The 20576-nt window shown below is 46.8% G+C and overlaps 7 protein-coding genes across 7 annotated transcripts; 1 reads left to right on the top strand and 6 right to left on the bottom strand.

Moving 5' to 3' along the window:
• Positions 1–69: 69 nt before the first annotated feature.
• Positions 70–1147, top strand: N7509_013145 (aldo/keto reductase family protein; the record flags this gene model as incomplete). The annotated part of the gene is made up of 2 exons (XM_056637782.1): positions 70–142; positions 195–1147. 2 exons carry the CDS (start codon positions 70–72, stop codon positions 1145–1147), a joined length of 1026 nt encoding a protein of 341 aa, XP_056481289.1.
• Positions 1148–1615: 468 nt separating this feature from the next.
• Positions 1616–3661, bottom strand: N7509_013146 (fungal specific transcription factor domain-containing protein; the record flags this gene model as incomplete). The annotated part of the gene is made up of 4 exons (XM_056637783.1): positions 1616–2612; positions 2659–2796; positions 2852–3396; positions 3455–3661. 4 exons carry the CDS (start codon positions 3659–3661, stop codon positions 1616–1618), a joined length of 1887 nt encoding a protein of 628 aa, XP_056481290.1.
• Positions 3662–5994: 2333 nt separating this feature from the next.
• On the bottom strand, positions 5995–7226 carry N7509_013147 (glutathione-independent formaldehyde dehydrogenase; the record flags this gene model as incomplete). The annotated part of the gene is made up of 2 exons (XM_056637784.1): positions 5995–6779; positions 6839–7226. 2 exons carry the CDS (start codon positions 7224–7226, stop codon positions 5995–5997), a joined length of 1173 nt encoding a protein of 390 aa, XP_056481291.1.
• A 1977-nt stretch (positions 7227–9203) lies between these two features.
• On the bottom strand, positions 9204–10450 carry N7509_013148 (uncharacterized protein; the record flags this gene model as incomplete). The annotated part of the gene is made up of 3 exons (XM_056637785.1): positions 9204–9591; positions 9659–9877; positions 9939–10450. 3 exons carry the CDS (start codon positions 10448–10450, stop codon positions 9204–9206), a joined length of 1119 nt encoding a protein of 372 aa, XP_056481292.1.
• Positions 10451–10718: 268 nt separating this feature from the next.
• Positions 10719–11099, bottom strand: N7509_013149 (uncharacterized protein; the record flags this gene model as incomplete). Its single annotated transcript, XM_056637786.1, has 1 exon — positions 10719–11099. One exon carries the CDS (start codon positions 11097–11099, stop codon positions 10719–10721), a length of 381 nt encoding a protein of 126 aa, XP_056481293.1.
• A 1670-nt stretch (positions 11100–12769) lies between these two features.
• On the bottom strand, positions 12770–13702 carry N7509_013150 (PLP-dependent cysteine synthase family protein; the record flags this gene model as incomplete). The annotated part of the gene is made up of 1 exon (XM_056637787.1): positions 12770–13702. The coding sequence occupies one exon, from the start codon at positions 13700–13702 to the stop codon at positions 12770–12772; it is 933 nt and encodes a 310-aa protein (XP_056481294.1).
• Positions 13703–15148: 1446 nt separating this feature from the next.
• Positions 15149–19167, bottom strand: N7509_013151 (uncharacterized protein; the record flags this gene model as incomplete). Its single annotated transcript, XM_056637788.1, has 6 exons — positions 15149–16525; positions 16583–16786; positions 16862–17794; positions 17857–18462; positions 18534–18816; positions 18881–19167. 6 exons carry the CDS (start codon positions 19165–19167, stop codon positions 15149–15151), a joined length of 3690 nt encoding a protein of 1229 aa, XP_056481295.1.
• Between the last annotated feature and the right edge of the window lie 1409 nt (positions 19168–20576).

The following is a 20576-nucleotide window of genomic DNA, read 5'->3' on the forward strand; positions in this document are numbered from 1 at the left end:
TTAACGCCCTTTCCGTCATCAGCTACGACTCACGCTTCACCCTTCTTACTGCAGTTGGTTCTAGCAAACATGTCAATGCAACCGACAGCCCGGAATCCCGGCGTTAAGGTCATCTTCGGCGCCATGACGATTGGGAAGCCAGGTATGTTTCTTGGAATCTGTCGCGCTGTCACGGCACTAACTGTTATCTGTAGGTGTAGAGATGACCCGCATTCACACATTCGACGAAACGAATTCTGTCCTCGATATGTTCCAGAAGTACGGACATGACACAGTTGATACTGCTCGAGTTTACGGAGGAGGCTCATCAGAGCAGTACCTCGGAGCCATGGACTGCCCGAGCCGTGGGATCAAACTCGATACCAAACTCTACCCAACCACTGTTCGACCATCATTGTCACCGGATGAGCTTTACCACCACTCCCCAAATGATCTCCGTGAAGGCCTGCGTCGGAGTCTTAATGCTCTGGGGGTCAATAAGGTCACAACTTGGTATCTTCATGGACCGGATAGAACGGTACCTTTTGCGGACACCCTTCGTGCAGTCAATGAGCTCCATGAAGAGGGTGCCTTTGAGAGGTACGGTATCAGCAATTATCAGGCATGGGAAGTGGCGCAGATCTGCGAGCTCTGTGAGAAGAACGGATGGGTCAAACCCTCCATCTACCAAGGTCTCTACAATGCTTTCCACCGCGCTGTCGAAGCTGAGCTGTTCCCATGCTTGCGCTACTATGGGTTATCCTTCTATTGCTTCAATCCCCTGGCTGGTGGCCTTTTGACTAGCCGTTATACCCGCGACATGACCGAGTTTGAGGAGGGCTCACGGTTTGACCCGAAGCGATCCCAGGGTAAACTATCTCGTAGTCGCTACTTCAACGATTACTTCTTTGATGCATTGGACAATCTGCGACCGGTTGCGAGGAAGCATGGACTCAGTGAGTCTGAGTGTGCACTTCGTTGGTTGTCTCATCACTCTCAGCTGCAGGCAGAGAAGGGCGATGGGATCATTATTGGCGCCAGCAGCTTGAAGCACTTGGAAGAGAACTTGATTGCACTTGCCAAGGGACCTTTGCCTGAAGTTGTGGTTGGATCCATGAATCAGGGCTGGGAAATAGTTCGAGGTCAAGAGCTCAAATTCTGGCATTGAAGGGCTTGTATTAACTCTCTAAATCAGTTAGTCCCCATCCTCCTGCGACTTTTTTCCCAGAAAATTGCAAAGTGGGAAATAGACATATCGTGAATGACTCGAATCTGTTATACAAATCTATATATGTTCAAATATGAGTTGTTCCTACTTTAACAATGAGCTGAATTCGAAACTGTATCTTGGTTCTTTCATGCCGAAGGAGAGGCCGGGTGAATGGTACCTACTAGGTTCTGTAACCTGTTAGGTAACTGGCCGCCTAGTGCCAGTAAGGAGAATTCCATTATGCCGGGATTCATACCTATACTCTTAGTTTTCCAGACATCGAGCCTTTAGGTGAAGTTTTTTTTCAAGTTCTCTCCTGCAAGAATATTTCTTTGGAATTCTGCTATTATAATACTAATGCGATTGAAAATTGATTGCAGTAGATAGTAGAAGAGGCGGCGTTGCAATTTTTTGACATGTGCTATGCTAATTCCAGTCCAAACCAGTCATCGGGCCCATCTGTTGCACCCAAGAATCAATGTCAAAATCCGACAATATGAAATCATCAAACATAACTGCGCTGTCAATTTGGCCCGGCTCAAAGTTTGAAATGCCACCGGCTACATTGATTTGCACGGGTGTCGTTTGTGCAGGGTCAGACGGGTAGCTAAATCCCATCTCGCCAGAAGTAGTTGTTCCCAGTATTTGACTTGGCTGAGAAACGGAAAATCCCGGCGTGGGAAACTGGAGCTGGGGTGAAGACTGCCTTTTGAGGTCGCAAAGCTTCAAAATCTGTAATGCTGAATTTGCCATTGAAACTCTTTCTTTCGTCAATTCAAGACGACGCCTAGCCTTCTCTATTGCAGTATTGATTCGATATGACAAAGCGATATCCGAGGGTGGGTATTGAAGGATAGTGACTGAGAGAAAGGTAGACGCATCGACAGTGTAAACGGACAGGGCGTATATATTAGAGTATTGGGTCCCCATAAGATCGAAGAGTCGTTCTTGCGCATCCAATACAGACAGCGCTGATTGAATTGCAGCATCACGACTAGCCGTGTGGCTTTTTGAATGCGGTCTGTGCAGGGCCAGCAGGAATGAATGTGCCGCTGTTGCTATTTGTTGACGCTGCTTAGGAATGTGTGTATGGGTTGAATCCCAGGACATGTCTGGGTTTGCCAGTCTGTGAACGGGAGGCAATTTATTTGTTAAGGACAGAATACGGTCATGCATGGTCTTGACCAAACTATAATCTTCAAGATGATTTTGATGAATGCCTAAAGACATGGCTTCATGCATCTGTTCGCACACGGCATACTGAAAGAGATGCGGTGTGAAGGATGATGGAGGTTCATGTGGGAATACAGCCGTCGGGATAGTTGTCGCTGGATTGTCGGGGATATCGCGATCCAATGGTGGAAATATCGTACAATCACTGCTATTTATGGCGCGGGGTCTGCCAAGATTGAAAGCCATGTGGCTAGACTTGTTAGCATAAGCTGCGAATATCGGTGGGAGAGTCATACCTATCCCAGGAATATAATTTGACCCATAATCTTCGTTTATACTCATCATACCACAGGAGATCAAGGGTTTCTTCCAGCGGGGACTGTGCGTTTTGGATAACCTTGGCCTGTCGGTGAAGTCCTAAGTCCTGCGCCATTCTATTTATAGATAGTTAGAAACGCCCTTGGGTTGGGTGATGATGTCAAAGCAAACCTGATCGCACCGCCTAACACGTGCCATGCTTCTCTCCCACGACTGGAGTTCTTCAGCCACAATGCTCTCATAATGTCGTTCTGGACGGCAACGATTGATGGGGCATGTGCTCCTACGATGCGCACGATTTCCATCCCTCTATTTGAGAAATCACTCGAGAGGCAGTCACGCCGAATGAAATCGTCTATCCCTAAAGCTTGAAGACAGGGTATATTGAGGGGGGCGAACTGTAAAGCAACAGCAAGGACCTGAAATACTAGGGCTGGGAAGTAGAGAAGATCTGTAGACAATCCTTCGGAGTGACCGTTTTCTCTAGAGTGATCGTTGAGAGCATACCAAGAGCGGTAGAGCTTTTCGAAGTAATGCTTTTCTAGGAGGGCAAAATACCAATTTGCTTCTGAGAAATAGATATCGATGAGTTCTCGTGTGACTGCCTGGGAAGGGATCATTGCACAAAGATCGGAGAGGTTCCGCATTGTCTGCGGAGTCAAAGATACGCTGTAAGTTGAGTGCGACGTATTCAGCTGACCATCATCTCCCATAAGCTGTCTTATCATCAGCTATGCAATTATGTCAAAGACAGATGATCAATCATTAACTTACCTTGTACAGTTCCAATAGTGGGTTTCCCTCACTGGGCTCCCCATATCCAACTTGATTTCGGATCAATTGGTCTGTGATCATCTCTGGTGGATGACCATCGTCGATCGTTAATGGTGGACTTTGCAGAGGTATCTGATCAGGTCGGGAAGTCAATCCATCGTCGGTGCTAACATTGGAGGTGACAGTTAGAAGATAATGGATCTGCATATGTAGATGCCAAGACAGATTGCCGAATGACCACGACTGCCCTTACCTTTCAGGATACTCATATGAACACCTATCCGGAACATTCCTTCCAGTGCAAATGTTGCATGGCTTTTCACGGTCGCACTATCTCAACAAGTAAGTACTCATAAATGCCACACTTCGGTACGGAGAGCTGGTTGCCAGGCACCTTTTGTTTCCTTCGACGGCATTCTGTGCAAGCTGTGACCGGGCGTTTTCGAGTCTGCATAATCTGAATAATAGCCGAAGGTATGTAAATCCAGGACCGAAGAGGGACGCTTGTACTCGAGGATATGCGAAAAGGGATGTGGCGCCAGTCGTGGCGGATTGGGGATTGTCGATGTGACTTAGTCATCATGCAAGTCCTATTGGCTCTCGCTAACTAATGAAATGACACAGCCTACTTGACTCTGTGATGTTTGTCCTAAAAATATATCACTGTTAAAATTATTCGAGGCAACAAGGCGGCAGCGTGGGGAAATAGAACGAATCTCGTATCTTACGCTTCATAGTGATGTTGACATGCATGGTTAAAAGGTGTGGTTTTTGATGGAATTTTGTTGCCTTAGGCATCCAAGATCGCCTTAACTAACTAAAGCTCCCCAGCTGCCTCGCTCTATCTCCAGGGCCCATAGGTTCATCTCCAGACATTTGCATAGTAAGATCTGCAGCTAGTATGCTTCTGAGCTTCTGCCAGTTCTTTATAATTTTCCCACGTGATACCATATAATCCGGGATTGCCGAGGGCTTATTCGCGCAGACGGCGCCCACAACTGGCTTTCGAGAGTACAATTGATTTACTAGTGAGGTGCTAGTAGAAATAAAAGGCAGTGGTCAATTTAAGCCGCGAATCGCAGTTGCCTTCAAAATCTCTGATAACTCCTGAGACTCCTTTAAAATACTTCTATCATCTGCGCCCGTGTGTAAATCTACTAATAATGCAGAATGTACAAATCACAAAAGCCGAAAAGAAAAATAACAATCCCGAATAAAAGCCACATCCTGCTGAATGCACTCTTTCAAATGTAACTGTATCCAATCCGTACATAATATCCGAACAGCACTGCTCCGCCACCTGGTCTAACATTGAAGGTTCGAATATGTTGGTACTTTTCCAAGGTATTTGTTTTCCCTCCTCAGAGCAAAGGGTAAGAATGGCGTTTTCGAATTGAGAGCCGTAGGCACCATCAAAAATGGTACTGTAGTCAATTTCCTTGAGTTCAACCATGTCAAGGGAGCAGCTTGGTAATGAAGTGGGATCGCGATTGCTCGTCTCTTGCGCCGCTGCCAGTGATTCACTCTCCGAGGATATATCTCTCAACGGAAGTTGTAGTGCTGCAACAAGCACAAATACTTTTTCGAGTAAAAAGAGACTTAAAGGCCATTTGAGAAACATGGAAGCCAACCAGGTGATCGATTCGACCCTTTTGAAAAGTTGATGTGAATGTAATGACCGCTTATCCCGCCGTAGAGGGCTGTATCCGAATGGTGCCGGCAGCAAAATATTAAGGGTAATTTGGTAGGTTCAATATCCACCGGCTCCCTACGCCGTATTTAACATCCTAGAACTCAAGAAATGGCAGAGGACAAACGCCAAGAAGCTGCACTTGGCAAGACGTTACGTCGGCCGATAAGGCTCCACAAAAAGGAAGCATCTCAATGGTCGGAATGCAAGAAAGCGCGCCAAGACCTTCCAGTGGGGACTTGCCCGATGCATCGCCCGAAAATAATACCCTGGCAATGCCCATGGGCCATGGCGACCAGAGTGCCTTTGACATGTAAAATAGAAAACTCGAATAACACAGCTAGGTAATAGTGCCAATCAGGAAAGAAGAGTCCTAAAATCTGAAACATATAGTACGCGTCAGAGAGAATGCACTTGGTTCCCTAGATAGGTCTTTCAATCGAATCAAACAACGCGCAAATATGTATTCGTATGATCAACGGATATTTAATATCGGCAACGGTCCAAAATCAGGTACCTACCTAGGTAGGCAATAGTAGTAGCTTGAGCGCAGTGGCTCGATAAACGAGGTCCTGCCTAGGAATATGCATTGAAATTTCAAGCGAGACTATGTGAATCACTAGAAGCTTTTCCTGAATTAACGTTACCCAAAGAGAATATAATACACTCTGAATAAAAAAAACAAATTTACTAGTAGTTCACAATTGTGTTCATTGGTTCGAAATCAAGCACTGGGATTGACAGAGTCTCTAAACATTTGGCACATCTACCATGGAGACTACTTTTGAATTCTTGATGAACAAAGTAACAGATATCATGGATTCTTGATCTTTGTATCAGTTACCAAGAATTACTGATCGAAATTGATCACAACCTTTGTAGCGTTACGGCTATTGAATCTAGCGTACGCATCTGGGGCATCTTCGATATTGATGACATCGCTGACGATGAACCCAGGCCTAGCTTTCCCAGATGCCACCAGCTGCAGAAGATGAGGTGCAAGATCCAAGGGTCTAGAAATACCAGCTCCCCAGTGGAATCCTCTTCCCCAGAAATCCGCGAGGGAAAGATTAAAATGGGTCTGGATAGTTGAAGCACGAGGCTGACTTGCAGTGTTGTCGTGCTCGTGGGTGTAAACGCCAACCGTTCCCATGCCACCATTGGTTGAGGTGACAGCCAGCATGTTTCGAATTATAACGTCTGACTGCACGGTAAGGTTTCGATTAACTTGTTCGAATCCGACGCAGTCGAGGCTTCGAGCAACGCCACTAGGCTCTAGTGCCAGGATTTGGTCGACTGGGTCTGCGTCTTCGAAATTAATAGGTACCGCACCTATCGATTCGGCGAGTCGTAAACGTTCCGGGACGTAATCAACACTGTAGACGCGGGATGCGCCACGCAGAGTTGCTGAATATGCAGCCATCAGCCCGACGGGCCCAGCGCCGAAGATTGCCACTGTGTCGCCTGGTTCCATCCCGGCAAAGTCAAGAGCGGTCCAGCCCGTTGCAAAGATATCTGACAACATGACATAATCGCTGAGCAGGGAAGTGGTTTCGTTGGTGGCTGGGTCGGTATAATTGACAGAAGGTATAGGAATGAGTCCGTCGTCTGCGAACGGGACGCGCAAATATTCCGCTATGAACCTGGATGTAAGCATTTTGGAGAAAATCTTCACATATCAAGAAAGTATTTACCTTGAGTTCCACCTAAAGATCCCCCATTGCCAAAGGCTGCGTATGGGATAGGGATAAGGTCCATGTCGAAGTGGCCATCAGGACTGGTGAAAGGTACGATCACGGGGTCTCCAACATTCAGAGATCCAACCATTGATCCTACCTCAGATACATATCCGACACCTTCGTGACCGATGCCAACTGGGAGAACTTGTCCTTCCATCGTGCCGCGATATATGTGCAAATCGGACCCACAGATAGCTGCCCTTGACATCTTAACGATTACATCTGTCTGGTTGATGATGGTCGGCATAGGCACATCTAGAACAGAGATGTTAAATGGTTGTCCTTGCCAAACCACGGCTCGCATTGTTTCATTCAAAAGAGAGGTCATATTAGAGGAAGCCATATTTAGAGATCGAATTTATAAAGTTGCAGCTCTCTTTCGTAGAAGATGTGGCTTGGAAGATTCTCATAAATGTTATTTTATAGGCTCGCGGCCTGGCTTGCCTAGAACTTCATCATAACCGACAATAAATGTAGAAACTACCCGTCGGCCGAAATCTAGCCATTGTTAGTATTGACATTCAAGTACTTTCTTATTTTCTGGATGTTTATCTGCTGATCAGGGTCCACTGCGCATCGGCCGAAGACACATTCGTTTCAATATTGGCTTCTGCCTGATATTGCTATTTATGTATGTCTATACTTGGTACACTGGTTTGAACAGATCTCACACGGCCTTGAACAAGGCGAGTGCGGGGTGAATAATCATAGATTTTTCCACAAAATGTGCAGTTATGGACCACTTGAAAATGCCTAGACTTGCCAACAAGTTAAAGATACCGGAAAATACTATTTTGTCCTCGTTTGGTCCGCCAATAATTGGTTGAGTCAATCAGCTCCGGAAGCCCGCGTACCACCCATGGCCACCTTTTCAAAAATGCCTCCGTAATTTCCCAACTCTTAGGATCTGATGGCTCGCCCCACACAAGAAGGCTGCAGCTCTCTGTAGAAACATCCCAGAACCCGATGACGTCGACGCAGAATTGACCATTGTCCAGTTTATCACCGGTAGAAATCAAGTTGTCCCGCATTCTGGGAAATGGGAAGAAATCCAGCCAGGGGTGGTGGGGAATTTCGCACTGTATCTGAGTGGGCCTTAGACTCACAGGGAGGTCCTTTTCATTGATTTCTTCTGGTTGGCAGGTATTGAATGGAGATATTGCCTTTTCCGATGTCCAATCACGGTGAGGCATTATCCCGAGGATTGACAGGTTTTTGAGAAATGCACGATACACATATAACTTGCTGAGTATTATCAGATGGCCTTCGGTGGAGAGGCCTCGTGCGTAGCTCTTGAATGAGGTTTCATTGATTTTCTCTAGCAGAAACTCCGCATCGTTAAAGGAAAGCCACCTTCTAGGATATTCTTTTCGCACGTGGCTGGTCGATGGCGATTTTGATTCACTTTCGGGAACCTGACTCGTTTGGCCATATTTTCTTTTGCCTGTTTTCCAGTAAGAAAAAATGCTTCGTATAGTAGTTGTGTATGAGAAGTAAAATTTACATACGACAGGCTCTTTGGTTCAATCGATTCTGTAGCCTTCTCCGCGTTCGGGGATCACTTATGCCCGACCAGTCATCGCCTTGCTGGAAATGCAAAGAGCAACTGTCGGGAAGAGAGAAAGAAGTGGGCTCATCAGAGTGACATTGCATCTTAAAAATATATTAAGCGGCAAATTTAACTCAAATCTCAAGGCCAATTCCACCTGGGCACCTGGGTAGTTAGCGGCTTGCTTTCAGGCGTCGCGGAACGCGAAAAGATATGTATGCAGATAGCTTACCTCCCGATAAAAATGCCACCACAACTTGAATAGTGCAGTAGACCAATACTAAGCGTATATACTGTGGCAACAATATGTGTTTTTCGGGGTGCTGAAAGTTTCGTGGCATTGCTTGGACCCAGCAAAAACCGCCAGATAGTGATCTAAGGATGAATTGATGACCAGCAGAAAGGACTGAACCGGTTGACCTACTCGTGTTGACGTATAAGGCGTCAATTTTGCTTGTGAATAGCAAAAAGCTGCATTGATCACTCATAGTCTTCGGCCGACAATTTGATAGATCTACGACTAGAAATTGAATCTATGCCAAGGGTGTTCTCATATTGGCGCGCAAGAAGCTCAAGTGGGTCTTCGTCGGCGAAGGCCCACTAGCAGTTTTTCTAGTGGGTCGAAATTCAGATCCTGAAAACACCTGGAGGCCTGGATGGATGATTGAAAGGGGTTTCAAACGTGTTCGATATTGCTTGTGGCTAATAGATGTCCTTTGAATTTTGAGAGTTAGTTACGCTTCTGCTACTGCATCGCACCCGTCCCCTGATTTAGGCCGACTCTTCCACACCGATGTCCTCGATATTTTCTGTATGACCTGCAGTCACGGCATCTCCCTTCTCATCCGAGACGGCCTGGTCATAAATGACATTCTTCTCCTCCTCTGCTAGTCCATACCATTGATTCGCAACATTCTTGTCGCCAAAAAGAGTGCCGATCTCCTCTAAAGTTCGTCCCTTGGTCTCGGGCAGATACATGAAAAGGAAGATGATAAAAAAGAAACTAGGGCAAATGAGTACGAGATAGAACTTCCACCCGATACTGTCCATAGCAATGGGTGCGACCGATAGAGTCACCTCAGATGCCAAATAGAAGGATGCAAGACTGAAAGCAACGCCCGCGGAGCGTAAATGACTCGGGAATATTTCCGAAACATACCTGGTCTGATTGTTAGATTCGCATAGCTTGGCGGACAGAATGGAAGGGGGTAGGGGGAAAGACATACACGTATTGTGTAGCATCTAGAAAGAAACACCACCAGAAGATATAGAGGAAACAGAAAAAGACAGTGGCTTTTAGCCCAGCCTTGTTCGTTGTGTCCAAATAAACTGCGCTTAATGCACAGAGACAAATGCAAGTACAGAACGTTCCTATCGCGCCAATCAATATTAACGTGCGACGGCCATATTTGTCCACATAAAACGCTGTCCAAGTATTCCCAAACCTATGGAACGGAAAAGTCAGCAAGAAATCTAAATGTAGAAGCACCGCGATCACAAGCTTACAGGGTGATTGTTGTCCAGATTGCGTTCAGTAGCAGTGGAATTGAACCATCTTGTCCCAGCTGAGCATATATAAGAACGCCGTAGTTTCCGATGACATAGACCCCGAGAAGTTGATTTCCGAACATTAGGATTGCTCCGATAAGAGCACGTTTACGGTTGGGGGCAGTTCGGAACAGGTCATGCCATCGATTTGGTAGATTACTGTCGATTTCGTACTGTTTCTTGGTGAGGAAGAACTCCTCGCGAGCGCGAACATTATTCAGGTCATCGCTGGACTCATGCAGTTTGCACATGATCTGGAAGGCTTCTTCCTCTCTGCGTTGTGAAAGAAGCCAGCGAGGAGAAAGTGGTATGAAGTTCTGACCACACAGAAAAATACCTGGGAAAACACACTGGAAGGCGAGTGGAAAACGCCAGGCAAATTGGGCGTATTGGCTCGTCTCTGACATGAATGAGCAGGCATACCCAAGCCAACCGGCAAAAGAGTAGCCCAACGCGTATGCAATCTGCATATTTTGAGTAGCGCTCGATAGAGATTAACACGAAATGAATATAGACTTACGCCAGTCACAGATACCATAGCACCACGGGTTTCTGGTGTGGATATTTCCGCTTGGTACATGGGAACTTAGAACGAAGGTTTCAGCCAATGATGCTTTTCGAGGGAGCTAGTTCCAGGAGAGTTTGGTATACATACCAACACAGGCGAGAATGCCAGATCCCTTATCGTAGATTGCTAGTTTAGCTTTTGATCTTCCATTTTCCAGGAAGGGAGGCTAGTCATACAATTCCAGCAATACCGCGACCAACAAGAAGCATTGCGACGTCAACTGCCCCCGCGCAGATCGCACCGCCGATAGTCAAGACGATACAACCTATTATCATGGTCTTCTTACGACCGAGCGTTTCTGAGCTCCAAACATGGTATAAACAGCCGATAATTGCTCCAGCTGAATTAATTGCATTGAGAGCAGCAATGATTCTGGTGGTATGGCTATAACCGGTTGTACCTTGTGGTGCAAGCTTGAGATATGTGTAAAAGCTGGGTTGGCCAACAGTGGATCCGATGATGGCCAAGCCATAGGCTGTAGAGATAGTACCTATAGCAGAAACTATTGCTGCCCAAAGATTGTAACGATTGACTATAATATTGCTCAGCATTGTGAAAGATATGGGGTAATGTGGAGAAAGGGTAGGTTCATACCCAGGAATGGGTCGCCAAAGCTATTTATCCCAGTATCCAATAACACCTATGATACATAGGAAGGCCATCCTCAAGTTCCGGTGGAGAAGGGCTCCAACCGATTACAGCCGTCGGCAACATAGTGTACTATAATTTCTCGCCAGAAACCCGAGCTCGGCTCCACCGGGGATTTCCCCGCAAGCGGGGAAAGAGAAGGTCTGCACATCATTTCTACCCTTGCTAACTAGAGAATCCCCATGCTAACAATTGCTACACATATGATTGGCGGAGCTTGAGGTATTCTTAATTTGGAAGGTGGACTTTCGTACTGAAATCCAAATAATGTATGGGTCTGCCGTGCACACCCAGAAACATGTCGATCGTAGCCAAAACCCCGTTTAGTGACAATCTGCTCACACCCCATTGATTCTTGTGCGAGCATCATTAAGGTCCGTGAACAGAATTACATTTAACGCCCGTGCTTATCAACCCCTCATTGATCCGACACCTTTTTCCATGGAATTGGCGAAGAAGCCTGCAGATCTAATCCCGGCCTACGTGCAATTCCGAACAAGCAATTTCAAGAACTCTATTTCAATTTATCCCCGACCTGAGGAGGTCCACCCTATGCGCGATGGCGAATTTTCAACGAGCATGAATGAATCCCAACCCATGTGGTCATTTACGACACTGTCGTCCTCAAATGACAGGCGGAAGGTGTGTCTCAGCCTTCGGCTTCAGGCATCGCGGTAGTATGCCGCCTGGGGCGACAGTGGTAGTTCGTCTCATTGAAGATATCAATTCCGATGGCAATTGCATTGCGACAACTATAGTAGTACTTTCAAACCTTGGAATACAAGCACCCCCAGGGCCAGCATAGATTCTATGGTTGCCGTCTAGGGGTACTTAATCCCTTCAAACTTAGAAAGGAAACAATAAGAAAAAAAGATTGAATATTGGCATGAAACTGAACGTCTTGGTGAGATATTGGGGGGAAAAATAGTAAATTGCTAAGGCACGGTGTACTAGGCATCAGCTGCACCCCCATGAGTTAGTTCGTCAGTCCTTCCCCATCTTCACATTTTTGCACGACTGCCTGTCACGATTTTTGTTTGTCTAAGCCCCCCCGTTCAGTCTGTAACAACAACAGGACAAACACGAATTCTTCAGTTCATCAAAAAATGGAGCCCATGGCGAGGCTCGAACTCGCAACCCCCAGATTAGAAGTCTGATGCGCTACCATTGCGCCACACGGGCCATAGTGCGAAGATTCGTTTGTTCTGGTTACATAATCGAGAGCTGATGCCAACACCTGACCAAACAATTACACGCCGGTATGGTTCGACCTATATAGTAAAATATACCTAATAGCCATCTCCAAAGTCATCTTAGGAACGCTAGTGAATTTAAACGCGGGTAATACGGGCGGTCTCTTTTTCTGCACAATTGCCAAGCCTACTCCGTCAACGGCCTTACGTTTAGTTATGGAGCGCAGTACTGGACGTTGAAAACTCGAACGAGCATTTTTTTAATGACATGTTGATATTCACGTGCATTTGGTTTGATTGAAGTTGATATGTTGATGGTATAAAATTCATTCCCCAAGGTACATATATCCATTGAAAGACACATTGGATATCAAAGCACCTTAGTCGAGATCCTGCGAAAAAACCTTCAGATATTTCATACCCGTGTCACACATCATGGTCACAATAGTAGACTGTGGCTCCATACGCTCTGCCAGACGGAGTGCAGCGGTCACATTGGCCCCAGTCGATGTACCACAGAAAATACCCTCTTCCTTTGCCAAACGAAAGGCCATTGCTTTCGCATCTTCCGTCGATACGCGTTCGATTTGATCCGCCACGCCATCATACCACAAAGGCACCACATAGCCCGCGCCGGTGCCATCAATTTTGTGCGATCCAGAAGGACCACCAGACAGCACGGCAGATTCAGCAGGCTCGACGGCAACGCAAGCGATGCGATCAGTCCGTTGGCGGAGGACTTCAGAAGTCCCGCGGAAGGATGCCGCTGAGCCTACGCTTTGTACGAACGCATCGATTGTACCACCAGTTTGCTCCCAGATCTCGTCTGCAAGCTTCACATAGGCCTGAAGCTGGTCTGTGTTGTCCATTTGAGCAGTGATAAAAGCTCCAGTCCTCTCAGCAATGGCATGGGCCTCGCGGATCATATCTTTTGTGAGCTTTTCTGTCTGCTTGCCATTCTCGCTAGGCAAGATTGTCAGGTTTGCACCAAGGAGTCTCATATGGTCCAGCTTCTCTCTAGAGAAAGCGTCGGAGGTAACAAGGTGAAGGGGGTGCTTCTTCGCAGTGCAGATAAATGCCAATGACACGCCGGTACTTCCGCCGGTGTACTCGACCACTGCGCCACCGGGCTTCAATCGCCCGTCAGCCTCTGCTGCCTCGATCATGGCCAAGGCCATTCTGTCTTTCATGCTTCCGGTAGGGTTTTGGCTTTCTAGTTTCACGAAGACCCGAGACCCATTTGATGGCCTGACGTGACGTAATTCCAGCAGGGCGGTATTCCCGATGGTGTCTAGAATCGTTGTTGTCGCCATATTTATTTCTGGGCTGCCAGTGCGTGTGTATGTCCGTGTTCCTTCTATTCCGTTATTTCCGAATTTGTTGAGAGAGTAGCTCAGAGTGTGCCTTGAGATAAATTTGTCCAAAAAATAGAACGCTTTCGTATGCGTCGGCCTGTTCTAAACGGTATGACCACTAGGGCACTGATGCGGTTTAAATAGCATGGATTCCGATTCTATGCATGTAAGGAGTAGCAGTGTTTTCGAATTCGTAATATGTTTAACAATACGCTATGGAGTGTACAAGTCTCCCCAGGGATCCAAACTTTTCCAGACCCACTGACGTTTGGAATCATTTCCAGATCAGCCCCACTCTGCCGCGAGGTTTGGAATCATTTAGCTTTTAGGCCCGGATGTCCGTTCCTAACTACTTTTTCTGTTACATTTAACCCGGCGTACTCAGTAGGGGGAGATGCCTTCCAGAAATGGGATGAATCCCCTATTTTCTTAGTCAATGCACGACGGAAACCCTACTACGCGTACGAGGCCCTAGAATCGGGGCCACTACAAACATACTTCGTATATTTCAGCTATTCCCTCAAACTTGGACATTTATTTGCTCTCCTATGAAGCTCCATCAGTTGGCTACCTTCGGTGCTCCATACTGAACCAAGTAATTGAAATATGGTTGGTCAAATTGTGATATGTAGATGTTACGCCAAGCTTATTACTTCCAACCGGACAACATGCAGAAGTCAAGGAAAGTCTGTGCTTGTATCCGTGGCCTTTTGAGGTAAGACAAAGATAAAGTCAGCGTGAAGAAAAAAATAACATCAAATAATGAATTAGCCACACATTTCACTAATAAAAAGCAAGATGGTAGGGTTATCTGGAATCCAATCTGTTCATTCCAGGCCCCACTCACTCTAAACTACCGATCGACTTCATCCGACCTCGAGTTTATCGAAGCTCCATAGGTATATGTTCCTATTATTTGGTCCATATCTTGTGCAATTTCCAATCAACGAGTCTGATCGTAAGTTGGGGGATTCTCGACTGCAAAATTAGGATCACACAATGTCTGGAGATAGGCAGGACAGAACGCCGAAACGCGCTTAATCAGGCCCTTTGCAGCCCGATTCCTTTGCTCTTCGTCCACAGAAAATCCTCGACTTTCGTTACAGCAAGAGCATACAGGTGTGCAATGGCCAATACCGGGCGTCCACGCCCCCGTTATCCCGCGAGCCACGCATCGACGCTCGCAGCATCTGCATTCCCTGGCACAGCATCCACCTCTTGATATACAGTCCCTTGTTAGCCCCGGACATAGATACCATTTAGGATTTTCTCTGATCTTGTGATAAGCCCTCCTGAGCGGATTTTCTGGAAGTAAAACTTCGGCATGATGCAGCTGTACTTCCTGGTTGAATTTGATCCTTTTCAATCGTTTCAAATACTCCTCGGTCCGCTTCAAAGATCTTCTCAAGTGTTTGTTGTCCGCTCTATCAGCATCAAAATTCTCTTTTGATCGAATAATTCCTTCTCATTCCACTCTATATCTTGGGATGTTACTCGTAGACGGATGTCGCATCGTATGACCTCCTTCAGCACCTTCACCGGCAACGTTTTGCCTTTGGAATAATCAAAACGAGAATTCCGGGTTCCTTTGTAAGGAGCTACGGGTCGGAACTGACCCGGACCTGGGCCACAATCAACCCAAACGGTGTCCGGGCTGTATAGGTCACTGGATTGGTATTTCTCGAGTGCACCAACGAAATTGACCTTTTGTCTTGTTTGCTGAGCGAGGTAAGTGCTGCCAAATCTCCCCTCGTCGCGAATGACGTCTCCATATAGGGACGATATCACTGGGATCGCGGGTTTGCGAAAGGGAATTGGTATCGAGAATTCCTCAATTGGACCCAGAATGGCATCCATTTGAGGAGAGTGGAAAGCGTAGGGTACCTCTATCAAGGTATTCTTGATTTTATGAGAGGAAAGCGATTCTCCGAGTTCTTTAATATCCTTTGTGGGGCCGCTTACAATGGTAGAAGCCTCACTGTTTCGACACGATATCACGCAGGAACTGGAATGTTCAGCCATGAGATGTCTCTCAACAGTTTCTTCTGATGCACCTATCGCCAACATGACATGCGAGCCTTCAGAGCATAGCTCTCCCATGACGGCTGCACGTTTCCCAACCAGAGATAAAGTATCACCGATGGATAGAACACCAGCGATGCAAAGCGCAGAGTACTCTCCCAAACTGTGACCAATAACAGCATCAGGCTCAATGCCCCAGGTCTGCCAGAGCTTTGCAATAGCAAGCTCCAAACACACCAATGCGAGATGAGCTGTGCCTGGTGCGATGTCTTCAAGTTTTATTTTGTCATCAAGCAAAACCTCAAGACATGTGGCAAATCCGAGCATCTCACAAAGGCTGTTCAATTCTTCAAGGATATTCCGAAAAGTGGGGCATGTTTTGAAAAGCTGTGAGGCAATCCCGATATAACGAAATCCTTGGCCAGCGAAAGAGAATATCACTGGAGGTCTTCCTGTAGATTGAGGTTGAATAGTTGTCTTGGACAGATCGCTGTCCATTTGGTGAATTAGATCTGGGACGTCTTCAACAGAATATGCGGTGCGAAGGCCGTGGTGAAGGTGCCTGGCTGTGGAAGAATATGACAAATTGCTGATTGAAGTTTGCCGTTGGTTTTCTAGGTAACTGCTCAGCCGCTCCTTGTTCTGTTGAAGAGAGAATCGTGTCTTGGCTGACAAAGTTACAACGTGGTGCGAGCGCGGGTCATCGGCACTGGGATCATGTCGTTGGTAGTCTTCTAATAGTAGGCTTGTATTGCCACCCTAGAAAAATATTATCAGTTTTGAAGTTCAGTATTTGATGATAGAATGCTCACTGACCGCTGCATTGAAATTATTGATTAATATCCGACGTAATCCGCCAGGTTTAGGATCAAAGCGGAGCGGGGAGGCTGGGACACAAATACTTTCTCTGTCCACGGGAGAGATACGTCGGTTCATTTGTGTCTTGATGCCGATATGTGGTGGAATCGTATCTTTCTGAAACATGAGAAGTGACTTGACCAACGACGTAATACCTGCAGCCTTTATGACGAGAACGGTTAGTGATCATTGGTCCGTACTATGGTTCAACCTATATGCAGGGTAAGGCAAACTTACTGCTTCACCATGTCCGACATTTGCTTTGACCGATCCAATTATCAATGGAGAATCAGAGGCGCGGCCGCGTGCACAGATATTGGCCACTGAAGACACTTCCGACACGTCGCCTCGCTGGGTACCCGTCCCGTGTAGCTCAACGTAATCCACGGAGCTAGGAGGCACACACGCATCTCGCAGCACTTTCTTGAACAGCCTCTCTTGGGTATTTTGATGAGGCTGGGTGATTGAAGGTGCATCCGCAGAATTATTGGTCCCGATACTTCGAATTACCCCCTGGATCTCATCATTGTCTGCAATAGCATCCGATAAACGCTTGAGGACAACGACACCAACCCCCTCTCCGCGGCAGTATCCATCAGCAGCATCATCAAATGTCTTGCAAGGACCTGAAGATGCTAGGAAACCACCTTTGCTTAGCCCAGTAGTCATCTGCGGCCCAGTCATCACATTTCCGCCACCTGCCAATGAAGTATCACAATCGCCAGCGAGAAGAGCACGACATGCGAGATTCACCGAGCTCATACTTGCCGAGCATGCCGTATCAACACTATAAGATGGACCATCCCATCCAAAGAAATATTGAAGTCGGCCTGGTCCAAATACCCGCATCGTACCTGGGATATAGTACAGGTCTATGTCTCCGCTTGCATTAGATTCTCGCCAGTCGTCTGACATTTGGCCAATGAATGTGCTGACTGTGCCTCCACGTCCGTCACTGTACCCGGCCATCTCTAGGGCTTCATATGCCGACATCAGAAGCAGCCTTTGCGTCGGGTCCATTTGCTTTGCTTCGCGTGGTGATACGTTGAACAGGTTTGCATCGAAGTGACCTAGGTTGTCGATGAAACAACCGAATGGGGTCCGACTTGTATTTTGTTTGATTCCTGACGGATCAAGGAAGTCTTTCACGTCGAATCGATCGGTGGGCACCTTGACTCTAAAATTAGTCACGGGTCACTGAGATGTAAGTAGGTATATGGGGTTTGTCATACCGATCGATGCATGTCTTTCCCAGTTGCTAGAGTATCCCAGAATTCTTCCAAGTCTTGACCCCCAGGGAACCGACCTGACATTCCAACAACTGCAATAGCTTCGGATTGAGAGGACCTATCCATTTGAGTCTCATTCGTTTTTTCCCAATTTATACCCGCTGAGGAAAGCCCGTCGCATATCAAGTTTATTCCACCGGGCGCTCCTATTGCCGTCATTTTCACGCACAGGCCACGCATACTGGAAGCGATGCCCACCAGGAGTGAGTTCCATTGTATTGGGGTCTGCAGAATGTCTACAAGGGCTTCTTGTAGAACAGAGTGCAAAGTGCCACCCTTATAGGAATTGCCAGTACTCGGAGAGAGAATATGATTTCGATTTCGCAGAGGTTTGTCTCGGAGGCAGGCCGGCTGCAGAATTTTATTCTCGATATCTGGTAAGGGAAGATGATTGGCATGAAACGCAGCCGTAATGCGAATAGGGACAGACGTAACAGAGAGGTTTTCGGAATCCTCAAAAAGTAGTTTTAGGGTAGATGGCGGCCCGCTGATGGTGTTGTAGTGTTGTGATTCTGCACTGATATATGCCCATTTGTGACACGGTATGCCCTTTTCGAAGAGTTAGACATGATTGCTTCGAGGGGAGAAACGGGAAGTAGAGGAAGGAAGCGTAGCAATACCTTTGTGTGATGGAATCTGGCCAGTTTTTCTCTGGTATAGTTCGCCTCTGTGCACCGAACAACTCTGGCCCAGGTATCTGTTTCCGGCTCAATTATACTGGATCTTCTGGCGGCTTCTACTCCTAGATAGAAGGCTGTAGCAATGATTTCAGGGGTGATATCAATTATTTCCTGTTTATTTTCGCTCGTAGCTGCGGCCGCCGCCGCAAATGATCCAGTGCACACACCAGCAAAGTATTTTTCAGAATCGTCTTTCCATAGATCCGGTTGACTTTCAGTTGAGCTTCAAGTGTTTCTTGTTGTCAGTATTACGCTTCGGTTTGATCCACTGTGAGAACATGACTTACATGATGAGTGAAGCAAGCTGGGCAACACAGTGAAGCACAGTGGAAATAACGGTACTTGGCTCTCTGCTGGAACTCTCAGAAGCGAGGTCAAGGATTGAGTCGAAACTTCTGAAAGCATTCCTCTCGTAGTGGGGTAACCTTTGAATATGGGTTTTAAGAGAATGCGTTGTGGACTGGAAAAAGGGCAGCAATAGTTTTGAAAGTGCGGGCTGGAGTGAAATATTTGTCAAGTACGCCCCAGAATCGACCGTCTGGTCCGCAAAGAGGAACAATTGGCATTCCGACATGATTTTCTTTCGGTCGATTGGAAAAGGTGTTATGGCGTACTAGAGAATATAGCTACTAATTTCTTTATAAAAAGGTACTTGGGCGCCATCTTACCAAGTGGGCCTCGCGTCCGGTTCCCCTCTGGCAGCGGGAGCAATGGAGAGCTATCCTGTCATGCCACCGCAGGGAAACAAGAAGAAAGAAATTGAAATGACGACATTCCCATTTCCATTAAGGCTTTTTGAATTCACCCGAGGGAAGTAAGAGTACGTTGCAAAAACTTACGTGTATTTCCAGAATGTCTAACCCGCCCCTCACGAACCTGTCATGACGAACCCCCTCACCCCACTCAACATCCATTGGGGTCCCAAAGCCATGGCAGTGGGACCTCTGTCGATTTTTATAGGTTTATTGCCGATCGAACTTGCGGTGTGCTTGGAGGGTACCCACAACAAGCCGCAGCTCAACCACTCGTGGACCAGCACGCTGTTCCTGACATTTACAAGATACCATGGAACTGCACATGGTTAAAGGTGTCAGCCGATAGCTTATTTGATCGTGCAGGAAAAAAAATCAACGAGAATGGTTTCTCGGAAAAGCGAGATCGGGCATTTAGCACTCGATCGATTTACGGCTTGTTTGAGCCGATCTGGTAAATTTCAAAGAGTGGGGTGGGTGTTCGCTTAAGGCGATCAGCGGAACTTTGACGAACTCACACTCACATCGGATATCGTACGTAGATCAAGGGTTCATAACCGATAATCGAGGCGAGGGTGTGTATTTTCCGGGGACCATGTGCCAATCAACTCTTGGATAGGAAGCTCAAAATTGTTTATCTGTATACATCCACGTCATTTTTTAGGGCGGAACGAATGAAAATTCCGATTTTACCCGCAAAAAGTGAGATATGGCGATTTGGCACATTATCTCGTTCAGCCCCACTCGGTGTTTTCATTTTTCCTGAAGAACTGGAGTTCCTGACGACCCACCCGTAAAATCGGACTCTGCAATATAAGCGGCAAGATCTGCAGCCACAAGTACAGCTCTTGTACCTTTGAATTCACTTGGGTATCGTGAAATTGAGAACTCATATATCTGTATAACCTCTACACGATTTGCCCGATTGCAGGAAAAGCGCCTCTCAAATGAACTGCGACGGATATCGCCTCCAAACTGCGAGATCCTATTCACTCGATCCTGCCGGGGGCAAAGCCTGCCGCTTATGGCTCCACCTGAAAGAAGGCACAGCGCATACAATGGAGACATGGCTTTCTGAATGACATCACTTCAACCTAAAAGTTGGACCAAAACCAGCTCTGTACTTCAATTGATCGACTCACCGAGACTCTGGGGCGCCAATCTCTGCGATTGCCGAGTTGATAGCTTGACGCAGATGGCGTCAATTCTCGCGTGGGTGTGGGCTTCTTCG

The sequence above is a fragment of the Penicillium cosmopolitanum genome (genome assembly GCF_028827165.1).
Source record: "Penicillium cosmopolitanum strain IBT 29677 chromosome Unknown utg000012l:1.0-3308103.0:1.0-3310761.0, whole genome shotgun sequence".
Lineage (NCBI taxonomy): Eukaryota > Fungi > Ascomycota > Eurotiomycetes > Eurotiales > Aspergillaceae > Penicillium > Penicillium cosmopolitanum.